Source organism: Lineus longissimus, chromosome 9 (assembly GCF_910592395.1).
Source record: "Lineus longissimus chromosome 9, tnLinLong1.2, whole genome shotgun sequence".
NCBI classification, from domain to species: Eukaryota; Metazoa; Nemertea; class Pilidiophora; order Heteronemertea; family Lineidae; genus Lineus; species Lineus longissimus.
Window position 1 is genome coordinate 16,214,774 of NC_088316.1, and position 18,764 is coordinate 16,233,537.

The 18,764-nt window shown below is 41.5% G+C and overlaps 2 protein-coding genes across 2 annotated transcripts; one reads left to right on the plus strand and one right to left on the minus strand.

Moving 5' to 3' along the window:
• Positions 1 to 456: 456 nt before the first annotated feature.
• Positions 457 to 8,669, plus strand: LOC135494080 (periostin-like). Its single transcript, XM_064781830.1, has 14 exons — positions 457 to 512; positions 1,989 to 2,130; positions 2,579 to 2,686; positions 3,099 to 3,163; positions 3,606 to 3,774; positions 4,172 to 4,328; positions 4,698 to 4,775; positions 5,075 to 5,294; positions 5,633 to 5,848; positions 6,141 to 6,278; positions 6,685 to 6,872; positions 7,258 to 7,394; positions 7,825 to 7,978; positions 8,319 to 8,669. Exons 2-14 carry the CDS (start codon positions 2,003 to 2,005, stop codon positions 8,541 to 8,543), a joined length of 1,983 nt encoding a protein of 660 aa, XP_064637900.1. The 5' UTR covers positions 457 to 512; positions 1,989 to 2,002; the 3' UTR covers positions 8,544 to 8,669.
• Positions 8,670 to 8,671: 2 nt separating this feature from the next.
• LOC135493639 (uncharacterized) lies at positions 8,672 to 13,879 on the minus strand. The gene is made up of 6 exons (XM_064781125.1): positions 13,628 to 13,879; positions 12,496 to 12,612; positions 11,887 to 12,047; positions 11,366 to 11,561; positions 10,500 to 10,579; positions 8,672 to 9,999 (listed from the first exon to the last, which is right to left on the minus strand). Exons 1-6 carry the CDS (start codon positions 13,731 to 13,733, stop codon positions 9,757 to 9,759), a joined length of 903 nt encoding a protein of 300 aa, XP_064637195.1. The 5' UTR covers positions 13,734 to 13,879; the 3' UTR covers positions 8,672 to 9,756.
• Positions 13,880 to 18,764: the final 4,885 nt, after the last annotated feature.

The window sequence follows — 18,764 nt, forward strand, 5'->3', positions numbered from 1 at the left end:
GCGCTGATGGTAAACCCATCATATTTGAACCACCGGCCGATTTGAATGATTTCATCAGATAAGTTGACCCGACCAGATTTGCATACAGAAGGATGAGTATCTGCATTCACTTATGATAACTCGGAGGATGTGATTGTATTGTCAATTGAGGTTGTGTTTTTTTGGGGGGGGGGGGAAGGATGCGTGATCGTTGCAAAGACGTTTTCAGTCAGAACGTGACCCAACTTTGCCAATGAACATGACGGATGACCCAGTAGGTTTGAACGTCGAATAAGAACTGTTATTCATGTTATGCCTAGAGGAAAAAAGCTTTATAGAATGCCATTAACACCCACATCCATCCCAATGGGGCACGAATGCATCGTTTCAAAACTCGGATGTTATGTTAGTCACTAATAAGCTTAATAAAACCACTTGCCGTCATAAGACTGCATACTGCCGAGAAGGTGCCAGTCTGCTGCTGGATTCCCGGGACCCTTGATGGACGAAACGACTTCATAAAGGAAGCTAAGGTTGGTTTAGTTTCTCAAAATCTATCAATTTTACTACAAGAATAACTGAAGTACAGGACTGCATGATATAACTAACTAATTATTAATATCTGGATAAAGAGTTAAAGCAATGTTATTCCGCTGATCTTTTGTCATGTCCTGACAAGGTCAGACATATCATGTATTAGCGAGCGGGGTTCTATCCTTCCAAAATGCCACACCAAATGTTGTATGTTTATGTCACAAAATTCAAATTTTCGCCTCAATTTTAGTAGTGGTGACTATCATCGGAAATTCGTGCCACATTTTGTTTAGCAATAATAAATATGACCCACCACTTGATCAATCATGAGCTTTTTAAATACGAATTGCCAAATGAAACTAATTTAAATTCAAAAGGTCATTCCGATTTACGTGAGACATTTGTTGAGAAAAAAATATTATTAGAGAGGAGAGTATTTTCTTTGACGAATGCGTAAATGTAGATGATGTAATTGGCATCTTTAAGAGTTACGTGATTGCACTTGGCATCCTGCATGCTGCTTATGAGCTGCCGATCGAGTGGTTGTTGCTCATTTTACTGTACTCTGTGGTTTTGTATAGCCAACTTGAGCGTAGAGAGACCCCCCCTCCAATCCTATTCTTTGTACACTTGCGATGGTTGAATGTGGGACGGAAACCTACTATTGTGAGATAGCGAAATCTATATAGGCCACACCCGAAGTTTTATACAACGCGTGTTATGATAATCAACAAAATCATGTTCATGCAGCTGTCGTTTGGAGGAAATCTTGGAATATTTGATGTTTTGATATACACTGCCTCTTATTTATAATGCTAACTCTCCGGAAACCGCATGTTGATGTCAGTCTGTGAAGGTCCATCAGATTGTTTGGATAAAGGAAGGCGAGTTACAATTAAGACTCAGAAACTAGTTCAGAAGTTGACAGAAATAGCAGAAATTATTGTCTTATTGTTTTAACAGTAAAATATGATATTTTACGTTGGCGATGTTTTTTCCAAGTTTTGGTCAATGAAAAACCTTTAGGAATATATATGTATTGAATCTCTTAGGCGATGGCATAAAGGAAAAAAAACATAACCTGGGTTGAACGATCGCACTGAAATGGGAGCTCCGCAAGGCCTAGGGCTTACCTAATTATATTAACGGTACCGGGGCAAGCCCAGCAGTGAAAACACATACTGTTATGATTCAACTCTGTAAATGAAGAAATTATGTCAAACGGTATTTATTATATACCAAGACGACCCAAAAATACCAGCGTAGGAACGGATCGAGGACCTGGTGAAAGAACAGTACAAACCACCAATGCAATGAACAACCTGTTATATACAATGTAAATATAATAATTACTCAAATCAAAACATGATTTTGAACTCCATGGCATTATCTTCAAATAAAAAAAACACAAATTTTTTTAACTCTGATACCACGGGACCAGATTCGACCTTCACTTTATTAATCATTTCTTACAGGTTTATCATTTACTATGCGGCATTTCTTGATACTAATTTCGATGGTGGTGAGTTTGGTTGTGGCTGATGGTGATAACATCGCTCTGCCAGATTCGAATTTCACCTTTAGAGATGTGAACTACGTCATGCCTTGGCTGAAAGGGTACGTACTACTAAACATCATTTGAAAATAGTATTGAGGCCATCTATAGGCTATGTAGCCCATTTGCTGAGAGATCATCGAAAAAGACGCACATTTCCCCTATTTACCTCAGTGCGCCAACAGAAGGAAATGGTGAAGTTTACCGCTTACTTCGGTCAAGGCGTCAATGTTCTGCTCTCGAAATTAAAAAATCACCGCATTTCTGCATGCTTGGAACTAAAGGACTCATTACCCAGATTAGCGCTGATGCCTACCCAGATTAGCGCTGATGCCTCGGGAAAAGAATGGGATTCAGTCAAATATCGCTTGACCTCGAGGTTTATAAAATGATGTGACATGCCAGCATGTTGGTCGAAAAGATGAGATTCTGACGAAAGAAAACAAGAAAACTCTTCAAAACGTTTTCCACGTCCATTTCAATCATATTTTTGGTTCCGTGCCATTTCAGTCCAAACATGTGTGCATATTACCTCATCCCTGGACAGAAGGGTATCCATGGAAGATACTACTCTGAGTGTCTGTTCTACCAGCCTAAACTCATTTTAGGAAAACAAGCGTAAGTTGGCTCTTTGTAACATTTTGTCAATTGGTACTATAACTGTAATTACTATCATCAGACATGATATCGGTAAACAACAACAAGTTTTATTTTTCAAAAAGACATGTGAAAAATCTTAAGAAAGACAATAAGAGGAGACATTTATTGCAGCCCGGCAAAGCTAGCGTCAATCATGTTTGTGTGATATGTATTTGTCAAAACTCCCTTTAGTGGCCGGATTACTTGACGAGATACAAAAACCTTGGTGGTCAAAAGTCCTTTGCCGTTACCAACATGTGTGTAAGCCTTCACATTGAGAGACAGCGCCTAACTGTAAAAAGTGACGAAAGTATCAACTCGTGAGATGTATAAGTCAAGGCATGGGATCCCGATATAGCTCGGTTGATTTTTGTTTTGTGATTGTTTCCAGGACAATCGAATATGAGTGCTGTTTTGGTTTCAAGGCAGGAGAGGGAAAGAGTGGGTGCCGGAGAGGTATGACCATGTACCACTTATTTTTCTGAAAGGCCGAATTCTCGCCTGAATGCTGATCGACACAGAAGTCATGGCGAAGTTGTGTGGGGTTGAATCTCAAAAGCTAATGTTCTGCGCATTATAAGACACGGATTCGACACTAGCTTTCTCGTAATTTATCGGCTTTAGGGTACAATTACCAGCCGGTAAAAAAGCCAATTATCGTTGAAACTTTAACATACAACTTTTGCTGTGGAAACATGTACGGATTACAATGCCAGACATGGAAAACGGAAACTTACGCACGCAGCAGAAATGTCCAAAAATCTGGCCCATTTTGTCTGTTTTTACTTTTAGGTATATCAGTCTCAGTGATGAAAGTCAATAATAAACATGTTGATATGACAAAGGTGTAGCCTGATTGCAATTTAATTGAATGAAATCGGAAACATTTCCTTTTCAGTTGATCCACTCGAGAACGTTGTGAGGACGACGAATAACATGGGTCTGACATCGTTTCCCATCCAGCAAGCGGGATTGACCCGAACCTTGTCTAAAGATGGCGCTTTCACTGTGTTCGTTCCAACCAATGAGGCGATCGATGAAGCTGAAAGATTAGATAGCACCATTGGGTAAATACAGAAAAGCCTCTTCTTTGAATAAAATTTCCACAAAATCTCTTCATTTAATACGGTTGAATGAGGTAGCCATAAAACTCTCCCCTTTGAATATGGTTTCCAAACAAAACTCGCCTGTGAATAAAGTTTTAACGAAAGTCTCCCCTGTGAATGAGATTGTCACAAAAACCTTGCCTTTAAAAAAGGGTTCCACAACATCTCGCCTGTAAATGATGAAGTGTCCATAAAAAGACTTGTATGTAGAGGGGTTTTTTTTACACATGATAAGCCTGGGAATGGGGTTTCTACAAAGACTTACTAACAAAAATCTTAAGTTTTTCAGAAGAATAACAACCCAAAATTACATCATTGCAGAAAGAAGTAAAACACAAATCAGTTTTTCTTTTTCCAGTACTCGCCTAGCTGCTAGAGGGAACCCACTTATCAGATACCATATGCACAAAGGCCGCCTTTACACCAATGACATCGTGCGAAACCAGATGCTGGCGATGGAGTACGCTGTCCGAGGAATGAAAGAGAAGGCCATTTTACATAAATACTGCAATGGCGTGAGTCCGGGTTCTGACTGGTTCAAAGTATCTTAAGTCACCGATCTCATTCAGTTGAGTCTATTCAGCTAACGCCAATTTAAAAGTTAGCGCCAAATTAGCGAAAGACTTGTATTGAACATTTAAGCCCAGTGAATGACAAACTTATGTAGTTTGATCATGATATACTATAGATGACTAGACAGGCACTGATTTGATTATCTTCTGTGGCTACTAAAACCAATGTTTCCTACGACGAACTGATATTTCGTAATCGACCATTTGAAAAAAGCTCTGCTTTGGGTTTATGCTTTGTAGTACATGTAGTCATTTTAGTACGAAACAAGCAATACATGTATTTTCATAATTTATGAACTTATTTTTCGGCAGATCATTACCATCAACTGCGCTCGAATCATAATGCCCAATAGAGAAGCTTCTAATGGCATCGTTCACGTCATAGACAAGGTAAGTTCAGAATGCATTGTTTATTGGAGCATCTTATAAATATTCCTCTCTTAGTTTGCAGTTTATCAGGCGAAATTGTTTCTCTTTGCAGCATTCTTGTTGACATTAAAACGAACGTCAGTCAAAGGTCGTAATAGCAATAAGTGTTAGTCTTTCGTTTAATCACCAGTGTATTGTACGGTATGCCACGTAATTACCTTTGTTCTCCCCAAATTCGCTTTTTTGGTCTTCGCTTTTTGGCCTATGGCCCCAAACCTAAGCCATCACGGATTCCCACTGAACTTTGTGATATTTCATAGGTTATTGAACCGATTCCGGATGATCATAAGAACGTGATGCGGGCACTTCAGTCCGACGACCAGTATTCAGAATTCGTGAAGCACCTTGAGCAAGTGCCGGGACTGAGCGCGGAGCTGGCTGAAAAAGGTCCCTACACCATACTGGCACCTACAGATCAAGCCTTCAAAGATCTTGACCCCGAAATTACGGTGAGGCTGAAGGATAAAGAAATATTAGGAGGTACGACTAAGAAGAAAATGCGGTGCTGCGTTGGTTATTTAGGACATCCACATTGCAACAGGGCTTTCTTAAACAGTTGGAATCATTTTCAACAGATAAATGATAAAATATCATTACCGAAATAAGAGTGGAGTGGCTGATACAATACAAAAGTGTTTACATGTAGACTGACTCTATTCAATCACGCCCGTGTAAAAGAAGAAAACGTCCTTTTGACAGTCTATCCTGTGACACTTCAAATCTCTCAAACGGCTTGGGCTGAGCCACAAACGGACTTCTCCGGCAAGCTTGTTTGACACTAACGTATTTTCGAGAACATACTCTATCCTTTTTTGCAGCATTTATCAAATTTCACATTATCCCAATTACGATTTGCTCCGCCTCGGTCCTGGAGGAACAGACGGTCGTGAACATGAATAATAAGAGAATGAAACTCGGCGTTGATGCGCATGGGCGGCTGAGTATCAACGGACAGGCTACGGTGACCACGGCGGACATCGTCACATGGAATGGAGTCATCCACATCATTGATAGAACTTTGCTGCCTGACTTCAGTAAGTAAAGCACCCAGAACCACGCATCCCAAACCCGCTAAAACTATCATGAACATATTTTGCATCTCAGATATGAAAACTCGCGTTAAGAGTGAGCCTTTTCTCCGCTTTTGTATAAATGTATCAAAACCTTGGCCAGACGTAACCAATGTTATTCAAATAACTCAAACATGAACGTTCCAGTAAGATACCGATTCCGATACTCGTCTCCTGAGGTAAACGATACACAATGCACGATGCACGATCAAAAATTATTAGGAATGAGTTTGTTTTTTCTTTCTTCTTTTATTAGTCCTTGGAGCTAGTGCCTTGGCTGGACGGCTGCAGTTAAACACGTACGTAGAGTACCTAAGGAGGGCAGGTCTTGAGGCTTACGTCAATGGTGGCGAGAAAAGGACTCTCTTCATTCCAAGCGAAACAGCATGGTCAGGTAGGAAAACTTCTTGGAAAGAGATGAACTGGTGGAGTACATTGTTCTAACGTCGCCAAATGAGAGGAAGGAAAAAGATTTGCCGGCAGAACAGTTGTTTATTCCAATATATATAAATCATTAGTTGGTGGTAGGCCAGAAGAGAGTATCCGTGTGCAGAGAAATACACGCAATAAAGGTGTAAAACCAAAAATTAGGGCGACATGCACCAAACGCATGAGTACTTGGTGCAAAACGATTCTAGAACCCCTTCTATTCGTCGGTCAGACAAGATTTTCTTGGCAGTGGAGTCGGTGAGACGTCAAGGAAACTAGTCTGAAACTGATTTGATTTAGGGGATGGGGAAAGAAAAAGACAACATCATGATCTAAGTCCCCCGAACCTGCACTTCGATATCTTGTTTCAGAGTTATCTGCAACTGAAAAGCAGCGAATCGCATCAGATCCGGAATACCTTAAGCTTCTCATGCAGTATCACATAGTCAAGGGCCAATACAAACTATCCGATGTGAACAGTCAGACACAGTTCAAAAGTGAGACAAGCGGAGGGGCGTCCCTTTCTCTGAACAGATATCGGGCGTTCGGAAGTCAGACGGTAGGAACAAAAAATATGCATAAAAATGAAAACTTATTTGAAGATTGGTTACAAGTTCATTTCTAGAGATGTGTTCATTGATTTTAAAGTGTGTTCTTTTAGGTGAATACCCTGATCGGAAATATTTGTGCACCCGCTGATGAGAGGTAGATATTGGAGGTACAATGTATCGCAAACAGGTTGCGGACATTTCACAACGCCATGCATATTTCACCACGCCAATTTCATCTGCAGGAGTTGCTTGTGTAGCAAAGGCTGTTAGATTGGGAAAACTCCCGTAGCATAAATGCCTTTCGTAAACCTTGGCTTGTTTCAACATATCCAAGCTGGCAAATATGGTAATTATTTCTTAACAGATCAGCTATAGCAGTGATCCTTTCTTCAGGGCTTTGCTATCCAAGGGGCCGAGGTAACGAGCGCTGACTACGGAGGTGGGAATGTCATGATACACATCATCAACAAGGTTCTTCTTCCGCCCAAGTCAGCCATATTGGATTTTCTCAAGACGGACGAACGTTTTAGGTATAAAGTGTTTGTTTGTTGGCCTTCCGAATGGTCCTGTCATTATCATCTCCAAAAACGCCTTTCAGCTTCAGGCTTTGTGGTACAAGGTGATTTTTTAAACAAAATACAGGATACGGCCTTTAGTATGGAGAAAATTTTGATAAATATCAAAAGTAGACGTACTATCAACCCACTGCTATTGGTTGTTTCCGGGCTACTTGAAAAAGTAACCAGTACTGACGAGGATGCCAACACCAAGTGATGTAGCTGGTAAATGAACTTGATCCGTCTGTGTGATTCAAGACAAGTTTGCCGGTGTTTGGGGATTAAACGCGTCCACATTACCAAACATTGTTGCCAACTCGACCAACCACAAAGCTGGTGCTGATGTTCGTTTGCAAAAGTTTGGTAATGAAGACCAGGCTTTAATTTCTTGGTTTTTTCCCAGTATATTCTACGACATGATTGTGACTGCCAAGGTCGACAATATCATTCGTTCCTTGCGTGGCGAGATGACCTTCATACTCCCGACCAATAAAGCCTTCGAACAACTCGACTCCGACTTCGCAAATGAACTCAAGAACAATCGCCACCTAGCGAAGGTAGGTTCTGCTGCTGCTGTGGTCGAGTAAAGTAGTCTAATGCATCTTCTGGGTAATAGCGTTCAAAATAACACGCTCAGCGCACAAAAGGTAAGCATTCTGACCCAAAATGTACTTTACTGCATTCCTCACTACTTAAGCAGGAGTTTGGCACTTCCGATCAGGTACTGGCGAATCAAAAGACATTTAAAAATGCTTGTTCGGCTCAGAAGGCAGGGACTTACAGCTAGAGGGATTCTGATTGGCCGATAATAACACAGCGAAAGTCCCCAATATTTAACGAGAAAAGAGGCGAATTCTACTTTTTGGAAAATGGCCCTATGTGTGTTGTACTTTTCAGGTGATCCGCTACCATATCTGGCCTATGGTCCTCTACACGTCTTCCTTCTACAAGGGCTGGACATATTACGTGCGCACTCACCTCGGAGAGGACGTCGAGATCCACCGGGAGTTCGGGGAGCTACTCCTCAACCACCGCACCCATGTCGAGATAGTCGATATCTCTATGATCGATGGGAGTGTAGCCCATATTGTCGATGAAGTACTGAGATGCAGGTGCCCGTAATCAACAGTGGCCAGTTACTTCAGAAATCATAACATTCGGTTTCAATTGACAGTAGAAGCTGAGGTAGGCTTATTAGCGGCGGCAGATTATTATGTTTAGGGTGGACAAGACGCGTACACTTTAAAGGGGTACGCCGATCGTAATTAATGGTGGTCCAGGAAAAAAGAAATGCAGTATTTTACACAACGCCGTACAGGAGTTATTCTGCACACGAAATGAATTTGCTGACACTTGGTATACATCTGTCTATACAACGTCAATGCGGAATTTTTACAATTACGAATTTTAATTTTTTAACAAATGGCGTAGGCCTTTATTGCCACCGGGTATAAAAACGTATTGATATCACCAAGGAAGTTACCTGAATGTATAACCTACATAGCAAAGCCTATGAAAATGGCCTTTATTATTCCAGCTTGTACGCAGTGGTTATTAAATATACATGTACTCTCACTGCGTAACTAACGTTGTGTTAAATGTTTCTGTGGGTCGGTATAGTAGACGTTTGAAATGTCCTCGGATATTCTATTCATGCGACTTTTTTAGTCTTTGAGGGTCCATGGCCTCTATAAAATCATTACCATAATCAATCAGAATACAACAGACCGGGCACTTTTACCAGAGGGACAGTCATGGTACCAGTATTGAAGTTTAAAATGTCATCCGATAGAACGTCCGGGGAACAAAGGATTCTATTACTCATCAACTGAAATTGTTACTTCAGATATGTTGTTTCTGCAGATATGAGCAGTTGAAATGTCGGGTTGCTATGGTTTAGAAGCAATTTTTTTTGAAGTAAGTACGTGTATCTTCATTTATTGCGACCCTCTGCCCCCAAAATGTTGACAAGATTGCAAAAACTAAGCGATTTTGGGGTTTGCCCACGGCCTAAAAACACTCGACACTATAAAGGCAGTAATAGGTTAAAATAAGAAAAAGGTACGTTAATTTTCGATGGCTATTATGTACATAGGCATGTACGAGCAGAACCGCGTCTTCTTCAAACAGGGTCATTGAACAATCATATGTATCAAATACACGTACAAACGAAACTGATCAGTTCTGCAACCGAGTCCTTTGCGTTCGTCCTCGGCCACTCGACCTTGCTCTTCGTGTTCTTCGAAAGTATCTAATGCCTGATACAGGTAGGCTCACTAGTGCCTGGCATGACTTTAAGAGCTCACCAAGTTTTTCAAGCGGGTAATAATCATTTTTAAAAGAATCGCATCGCTGTGATTACGCTGACAAGCAGAACCATGACGGACATCTTGAAAGTTGCTTCGGAGCCGTCGGCGGCGGTGGTGGCGGGGGCGACGGTGGCGGGGGCGGCGACGCCGCACGTTTCGTTGTTGTTACAATTGTCTTTCTTGCACACGCAGCAGTTTGTCTTATCCTTGCAGTAGTTCTTGTCCTGAGTACACCCGAACAAAGATGTTTCCTCCTCTCTACGTTGGGCCTGAAATTAAAAAATCAAGGTAAAAATCCAGATAACAATCTAATGAAATTTTGTTAGGTTTCGTGTACTTGCACATGTACATTCATAATATGATTCTTGTAAGATTCTTTGTTATAATCTAAGAATCTTTGAACTTGGACCCTTGCAGGTCTTTCCTTAACTAATGTGTATGTACATGTGCACGAGACTGATCTGTAAGATCTTAACTAAGATAATGTAGATTTCCGACTTGCGGGATAGAGCATGTCAGCAACGCATAATTAGGTTACTTACTTGGTTAAGCCCATTAGACCTAACGCGAAGTTAAAGTTAAAGCCAAATAAGTGACTTGTTTTTAACTGTCAACCAGGTCTTGGAAACATAAAAGCGAAAACAGTTTTAGGAGTATTTTTATCCTTTTGCTATGTAGGCCTATTCCGCACATTCGGAGACCACTCAGGCTGATATCGTCATTTTGATTTGGTCAAGAGAGCCGCCAAATGCAGGACAATTCAACATACCATGCAATATTCGGCTTGAGGATCCTCACACCTCAGTTTGGATTTGTCGCTATGTCCTTCACCCCGGTAGCAAGACAGAGCTGTAACAAGAAGGAATGGATGTACAATGTATTTCAGCTTTTGACCTCAAGTGAAAGTTGATGACACATAATATTCGTTACCGCATCCAGCACGACAGCAATGGTTTTCAATTTACTCCGTCTTTCGATGTAGGAGTATCAAAAACCTGAATCTCAGGATGTCGTTACTCAAGTCACTATCACAAGAACAGGGTCGTTTTGCTGTACATGTTAGTCATGTCTACCCCACAAATACAATGTCCACCTTGATAACGGGAAGGGAACTCGTCAAGGAATTTTGTCATCTCAGAGCCTTGTGTTTCGAGATGGCTTAGACTGCAAGAGTATCAATTGTCACTCAGACTGCGGAGCCGATGTTAATCGACAGCTGTAGAAAACGGAGTTTCAATTAAATGTTGAATTTGATAATGGGGAGCAGATATATAAGAATAGATAGGGCAATTTTTTCTGCACTCTGATATTTGTCAGAATTTGCACCAGCAAGATCAATATGATCCGAATTCAAGAACATGTTGATTGTGCCAATGACATGAACTAAAATTGGTGAACGATCATTCAGAACCTGTGGTCATGTATGAAATTAGCTTTCAGGGTAGGGTTCCACTTAATGCGATTTTGCTTGAAACGCACAGGGCATACCTATTCGCAGATCATATTATTTTTTTGGGTGCGCAGTTGCACTCGGGCTACGCGTTATTCAGTCATGTCAGTGGACGCCTCACCCGAAGACGAACAATTTTCTCATCAATAAAGATCTCTCGTATGCGGATGCTTTGATAATCTTACCTTTGTCACAGTGAATGATCGGTTTAACGTATGCACACTTCATTTTGTTGTCGCGATTAGTATCGGAAGTATATGAAGCAGAGGTGGGGCGTGGACAATCAGCGCAGAGGAAGACAGCCTTGAGACATTTCGCTTTCGTCAATGTGACATTACATGATCCATAGAAAGTCTTTGGGTCATTGTAATAGAGGCCATTCTGAAGTGCAAGAGACAAAGACGATTACTGGTTAGGGTTTGAAGCTTTCCATCTAGACTCCTGGGGCAGTGCATTCGTTGTCATGAGAATAGTTTTCCTCAGGAGAGAGACGAGGCCGAACCACTGCGTGAAAATCACAGACTGCGTATCTCTAGCTGTCTATCGTGTGAAAACACTAAGGTATGAGGAACGGCTACAGATGTTACACCGGGATAAGGGCTTGTTTGTATGTGTTTTTAGTATAAAACGGTGGTTAATTCAAACAGTTTGGAAGCGAATGGATATCCATACCAGCAATTCGGTGAACTAACGACGCTGAACTAACCTCCAGGTCTTTAGGGTTGTCCAGTGTACATTCCCCGGTTTGGTTGAATTCAGCCAAGCTTTTCTCGGGAGGGTCGAAAGCATCGTTATCGTACTCACCGGCTCCTATATCTGACTCTGCCCACCTTAGAGTACAATCAAAGTTCAAGTTTGGGCTCGTAACTGAAAGAAAACCATAAAGAATACGTCAGAAAAAAATCTTGCGTGGTTTCAGCCTAATTAGGCGTCACTGCAATTGTAATTGTCCTTGTCCTCATTTGTTGTAATTAATTTTACATGTACAATTTGTATATATATTTCATGCCTGATGCATAATCTTGTGTTTGGCAAATGAATTTCATTTCATTTCAATTTCAATGATCACAATTAACTTATCAGGTTGGGGAGTGCCCTGATATACCATTCGTCCGCTAAACCTTAATACCACTGTCACTAAACCTCCATTCTCCTCCCATTCTGGCGCTCAGTAGAAAACGATATTGTCTTCGTTGTTTCTTACAGGCTGGGGGTAAACTGCGTGTAGATAGCTACACTGCCCCGGGCATTCACCAACCCAAAAAACATCAGCAGTGTGCCCATATCTTGTCGTGAAGAACTTTTCTAGCCTTACCTGGCGAAATCTTTTTATTAATTGTAAGCATTATGGTGGTCAAATCAAACTTGACAACCGTCACTTCATCTGGAACAATTTGCTTCACCATTACTTTAAAGCTGACGACCTTGACATCTGTAGAGAGAATGGCAACATATGATAGAAGCTTTGTTGGAACATTGGGCTTGTTTGAAATGGTTCTCCTTTCGCGTGCCCAATGGTGGCGATACATCTACATTTGTAAGAAATCAGGTACACATTTTGCCAGTATTGTAATGAAGTGTGAACTTGATAAGTGCATTTTATTTAGCATGCCTCTCGCATGAAAATTGAACTGAAAGAAGTAGACCTACATGTATTTGAGATGCTCATATCCATGTACTCCAGTGGAGTACCTTTCTAAAAGCAACATAAAATGCTCCCTTGAAGGGCCATGTAGAATTAGCGGAATGAGCGGAATGAGCGGATTCTGTTCAAAATATGATATAATTTCATACAAAATGGAACTTAATGAATTCATTAAGTTTTAATTTGTTCGATACGCCACAAAGATTATTTAAAAATAGGTTTTTACAGTCGTTAAGCCATGACTCGCAATGAGGGCATGAAAACTGGCCTAGGGACAGTTTAGTTCAGTCGGTAGCCGTGTGCAGTGCTGTATTATCGTACCTCCCTTCGTCTTCAGAGTTCAGGCATGGCGACGATCATCGCGACAAATACTGGCTTTTCCAGGTGATTGAAGCCCAGAATCAGCTCATTCCACTTATTCCGCTCATTCCGCTAATTATAAATGGCCCCCTTGAAGCACTTTGCGCTGGGCTCTTTAAGAAGCAGTAATAAGCCTAAGTTAGCGGGACTACTACACGATCGTCAGGTATCCAGACCCTCTCTGGCCGGGTCTATTGGGCAAGCCGCTCGCCGAACAGGCATCTTTTTTTGTCCTGTTTGGAGAACCGCTTGCCAAACAGCACTAAAAAGCCAGCCTGTTCGGCCAGCCGGGCTTGCCAAACAGGTAAAAATCTACCCTGTTTGGCGAGCTGGAGACTTTACTTTAATATTAATGAGTTCGACTCTCCATTCAGGACAAGAAAAAGTCGCTGTTTGGTAAGCCGGGCTTGCCAAGTAGTCACTTCCTAAGCATTATGCTTACCACAGTCAGCTGTGCACGCCGAGGTGGTGGAACACACATAATCTGTAGCTTGCATGAAAACGATCACAGCAATGGCAACTGCCATTATCCGCATAGATATGGCCATTCCGATAATTGTGCTGTTAGAACGTCTATGTCGTAGGCCCGTAACGAGTAGACTCCACCGACCAGGATGTTTTGCTTTACCTATAAATCCAAAAAATGTTGTGCAATAACTATTCTAGTCGCTTAAAAAGGTCCCAGCATGCACGCGTATTCACGAGTACAATACCGCACTGAGATATCTGAAAGTGTGACGGATGAATCGCCATCATTGAATGTTGAAAAAAATCACTGCCTGTAAACAGCAAATACAAAGCTATCGGTTGCTAGGGGATAAGCAACGAAGCATTGAGGCTTGATCAGGTCCGCCAGTCTCCGCGACTGATATCAGGACAGACCTTTGTGAATGGTATGAGTAATGAGTGACAACCATTGCTATAAATAATGTTGTTCAGATCCGCATCTCGATCCCTGCGCACACGCGCCGCACATTGATACTCGAAATAACTCGAAATAAAGGAAATTCGTCGGGCAAAAAAGCTTTTTCAATGAGTTGGAATCGAAATTGACGACTAATTTTGTCGAACCAAAATGTGGAAGAAATTGTGTTTTAAATTGCTTCTAATATCAAAATCACTAAACATCGAATCACAACAAAGTTAATGGGTTTCAAACGAGTGCAACCCCGCTTCGTCTTCGAGCGACTGCTGCGTAAAGAAACCCAGACCTCTAGCAGAGCTATGTGTGAAAGCTTTATTTGGCATTTGCTTCCACACCAGAGCACTGTGTGTGTATACAATCTGTGGTTTCCGCGCGAAAATCTAAGAAAAGGTTTCCTGAGCAGACGCATCTGTATACGGCCGAAGTGGTTGGAGTTTCGGTCCGATTTGATTCTTGACATGGCCACGAGAGGACCAAAACTGAAAACAGTAAATGTCGCTTAATTACTCGCTTTAATTAAACTTGTTATGGTATAGGTACTGCAAGAACACATTACATATCATACGGGGTTTGATTGACTTTTAATGCCACAGATGTCGAATGGCCGCGTACATGAGTATAACTGCCCGTGCTTGCATGTATGGATTTGAATACTATCCACGACAGTTTTATCAAATAGACATTTCGTCATACATCACACGGCGACCCATAAATCGAGATAGTAACAAGTCCAAAATATTCAAAAATGAATTATCTGGTTGATCTGTATAAAGGATATGAAAAGATGTACTGTTGTCCACTCGTGCATGATTTAGGCCACTGGCAGGTAAAGTTTAAAAAATGATTCTCCGTTCGGACCTTTTCTTGAAATAAGCTTGAGGTGGGGAGAGGGCACTACTTATTTTTGTTGTTTATATTGATCGTAGACGTAAGAGTCGACACATTTCACGGGAATACGTCCCTATACCCCGACCAAATAAAGACCATTACATGAATATGTCCACTACGAAGAACATACCCGGCCAGGCCTTAAATCATGAATAATGCAACCAGAAAGCAAACTCATATACAAGTGCTATCAACTCGGGTTACCCATGATGTGTGGACTGATCTAAAACGTAATGAAGTTGTGGCAAAATGCGAAAAAAGAAATATTTTCGGGCCCGCACGTCAGGACGCATAGACAACGAAATTGTTTCCCCCAGTCCATAACTTTACTCCATCCAAATAGAATATGTTGAATGGCATCAAATGTTCTCATTTTGGCCGAGCCCGACTTGATATATTCAGAAACGGTTTTAGATTGGTGAAACTATAGATAGTATATTCAGACGGTGAAACTATGATCTATAACTTCAACAGGATATTTAGGGATAGTTTCCCCACAGCATGTGATCGTATAGAAAGGATTCGGGGAAATCCCACTTGCACATAGGGCGTTTTGATTGGGTCGGATGAAACCGTGCATTGAGCAATGGGCGAAGAGCTTAATGTACGAAAACCTGGAAGGCACATTAAAAATTAAAAATTCAGTATTGACTCGTCGATATCAAACCAACAGCTTAATGCTCACAAAATCAGTTCTGAGAACGAAGGTTTGGAAGAGCTGGTAACCTTGTCCCCCATACTAGTTATCTTTGGGACGATGATTGAGATGGAAGAGACTGATTGAAAGAGTCTGATGGTTGCCGATCTTAATGCGTCTCACGCGATTTTCAGATTGTTCACGACCCCGTGCGCATGCCCCCCCCCCCCCCCAAACACCTCCAGCATACGGAGGCAAAATATCGCCGCGCTGGTGAAGGTAGAGTGTACACTGTCACAACATCTCATCGGTACGGTGGCGGTTGTAATTCGAGAGAAAAAAAACGCATTGTAAAAAGAAAAACATTCTGATATATTGAAAATAAACGCATGTCCTCTATGGGCCACCGTACATCGGCATCCACCAATACGCACCCTAATCAGTGCTAATGGCAAATCCCAACAAGCTGTTTTTTTATTCGATTTGCATATGCACGCTTTGGTGTCGACGGATACAATTGGAGTAAGTCCGTCAAAAACAACTTACAGGGTGACAGCATGCATCGCAAGGACTTCTGGTGGGATGATCATTATTTGGTCCGTTTCCCCCCAAAATTGAGGAATTTTCGTGTTCGTAAATTTTAAAGATGTCTTTCAGAACTGACTGGGGATCTTCACGGTAACATCAACATATTTTCCCCTCTCGTTGGTACGATAAAGACCCTCCCCTCCCTTCCAACAGAAGCACAAAAGCTATCGCATCGCCCTCTCACGGCGTCATCTCACGATGGCCGCTGCACAACGTCTCAAACGCTCCAGATATCCTATCTTAGAATACCTCGTGAAGCAACAAAAGATGAAATAACAAAAGATGAAATCATTTCATCTCTCTCCGCTGGGGACCTCTCTAAAAAGACGAGCATTTCACATTATCTACATGATGAGCATCACGAGCCATCAGTAAAACATTTATAAGTCATTCATACAACTGTCGACTCTACTGTTACACCGACCTAGACCATTGTACAAGTCAAAAGCTTTATGGGGTATAAGTATTACAGACAAGGTATTTCACTTTTTGCCGTGATTAAATATTAAAATAATCGAAAGCAGCGAAAATCACCCTTGGCGCTTGCTGTGAATGTTTAAATTCCTGGTGGGCTCGGAATGTGCAATGTACCAATAGCTGTGTACACTTAATGACATTTGATAGTGCATATTCACATTTTACACTGCGCTACGTTAAGGAGGACAAAATCTTGAATTATTTTATCATTTCTATGGATAATTCTACTTTTGACCACCACTATCGTGAAGAAGTGCACATAATTGTAAGTATGGATATGCACCCGTGATAATTCTCTTTTCTCCAATAAAGATTGACCCCTTCTTTCGTTGGCAGATAACAGAGACCACATTACCAAGATACTCGTATCTGTGACGCCTCTCTTCATTTGTATGATTATTTATTGAGTCCTGTAGAAATGGACTGTATGAGATGCATCTAAAAAAGTACGGGAAGATTCTACGAATGCTTTAAATAATGTAAATTTCCACTTCCACTATATACATGTTGTCATGTTGTTTGATCAGAAGTAACTATTTCCCTAATCGCGTTAATGTAAGTTCTTATCGAGTCCCCTTTTCGTGCAATATCATTGACCTAAGGGATTGAGGTTTAAATCATCGAAGGCAAACTGATCCAGACATATTGATCTTTAATGCCTTAAACAAGTCAATTAAATTAGTCGGGCTATATACGTGACAGATTATTATCATAAAGAATCATCATTAGTTTGACTACGTGACCATGATTAATTTAAGACCAGCCAGTCAGATTAGAATGAAAATTCTTTCTTCGACGTCCTTGCTGTTTAGCTTCCAGTTCACGAGCATTAAGTGGAGGCAAAAAGAAGAATGAGAAACCAGAACGATCTATCCAGACGCAAAGACGACCACCTGCATTTTTGGACATCGTCTACTTTGACGGTGATCTCGTAAAGGAACAGGAGCGACAATGTTTGGACTGTCAGCGACGATCACCCGGGCACGAGAAGAGGACGTCGGCGGATTCGATACGTTCGATGGGATTGTCACAATTCTATCAAACAGGTATGACCAAATGGGTAATAGTTTGACTCGATATTCGGTTATCTTATATCCGTCGGTACAGTAGCGTACACCACCAGCCGCATTCTGAGCGGCCAAGTTGAATGCCAGATAAACTCTACTTGGCCGCGTGTACGTCACGGCGGCGGCGTCCGTAGTGGAATCAGGCCCATGGTGCGGTTGAAGCCGTCTGAAATGAAACCGGTGTAACAGTAACAAATGCCCCCCTGGAAAAAGTGTCCGGCCCTATTGTATTCTGCAATATGGTTCTATAGAGACCATGACCGTCAATAGCTCAGAGATTGAAGCGCATAATAGAATGCTTTGTTTCCCGGGCATTTTAAACTTCTACACCGGCATACAATGTAGGGTTATAGCGAAGTGGCGTCGATCGTGTTCTGTTGGCAGTTGTTTTCGATATGCATGTTTCCGTCCCATGCATGTTTCCGTCCCATGCATGTTTCTGCGACTCGACATCTGGGATTGATTTTTAAGCATTTCACGTTTCACAATTATCGTGACTTTAAGTGTTCAATTAGTGGTCGTCTATATACATTATAGATAATTCATCTATCAAAACGCAGCTGTGGAGGTTTTAAAGTTGGCCTATCTCATGAAAAACAGCATTGTACGGGTCTACGTAATATGCCTTCTTCGAGGGCATGGTTTGATTAAATGTTGTTCAGTCATCGTCCTTCATTTTCTGTTTCCTGTAAATGCATATTTCGCCACGGCGTTCAGACGGACATCATTGTATGTACGACGGGTTATGACTCGCATTCGATAACGATTCTGGTATTGCCTGGGATATCTTTGACGTCAATGGAATAAAACCATGGCACACAGTAGGAGACGATATAGGGTTTATTGAAGACGGATAATAATGTTTTCATTGAGAGGAGTATTAGCCCGTCGCCAAGTCAAGCGTCTGCGAAAATTGAAATCGGAAGCTCTTAGGCCTAAACGGAAACGTGCGAAAAAGATGCAGGAAGACAGCGACGAATCAGCGTAAGTTTTAATT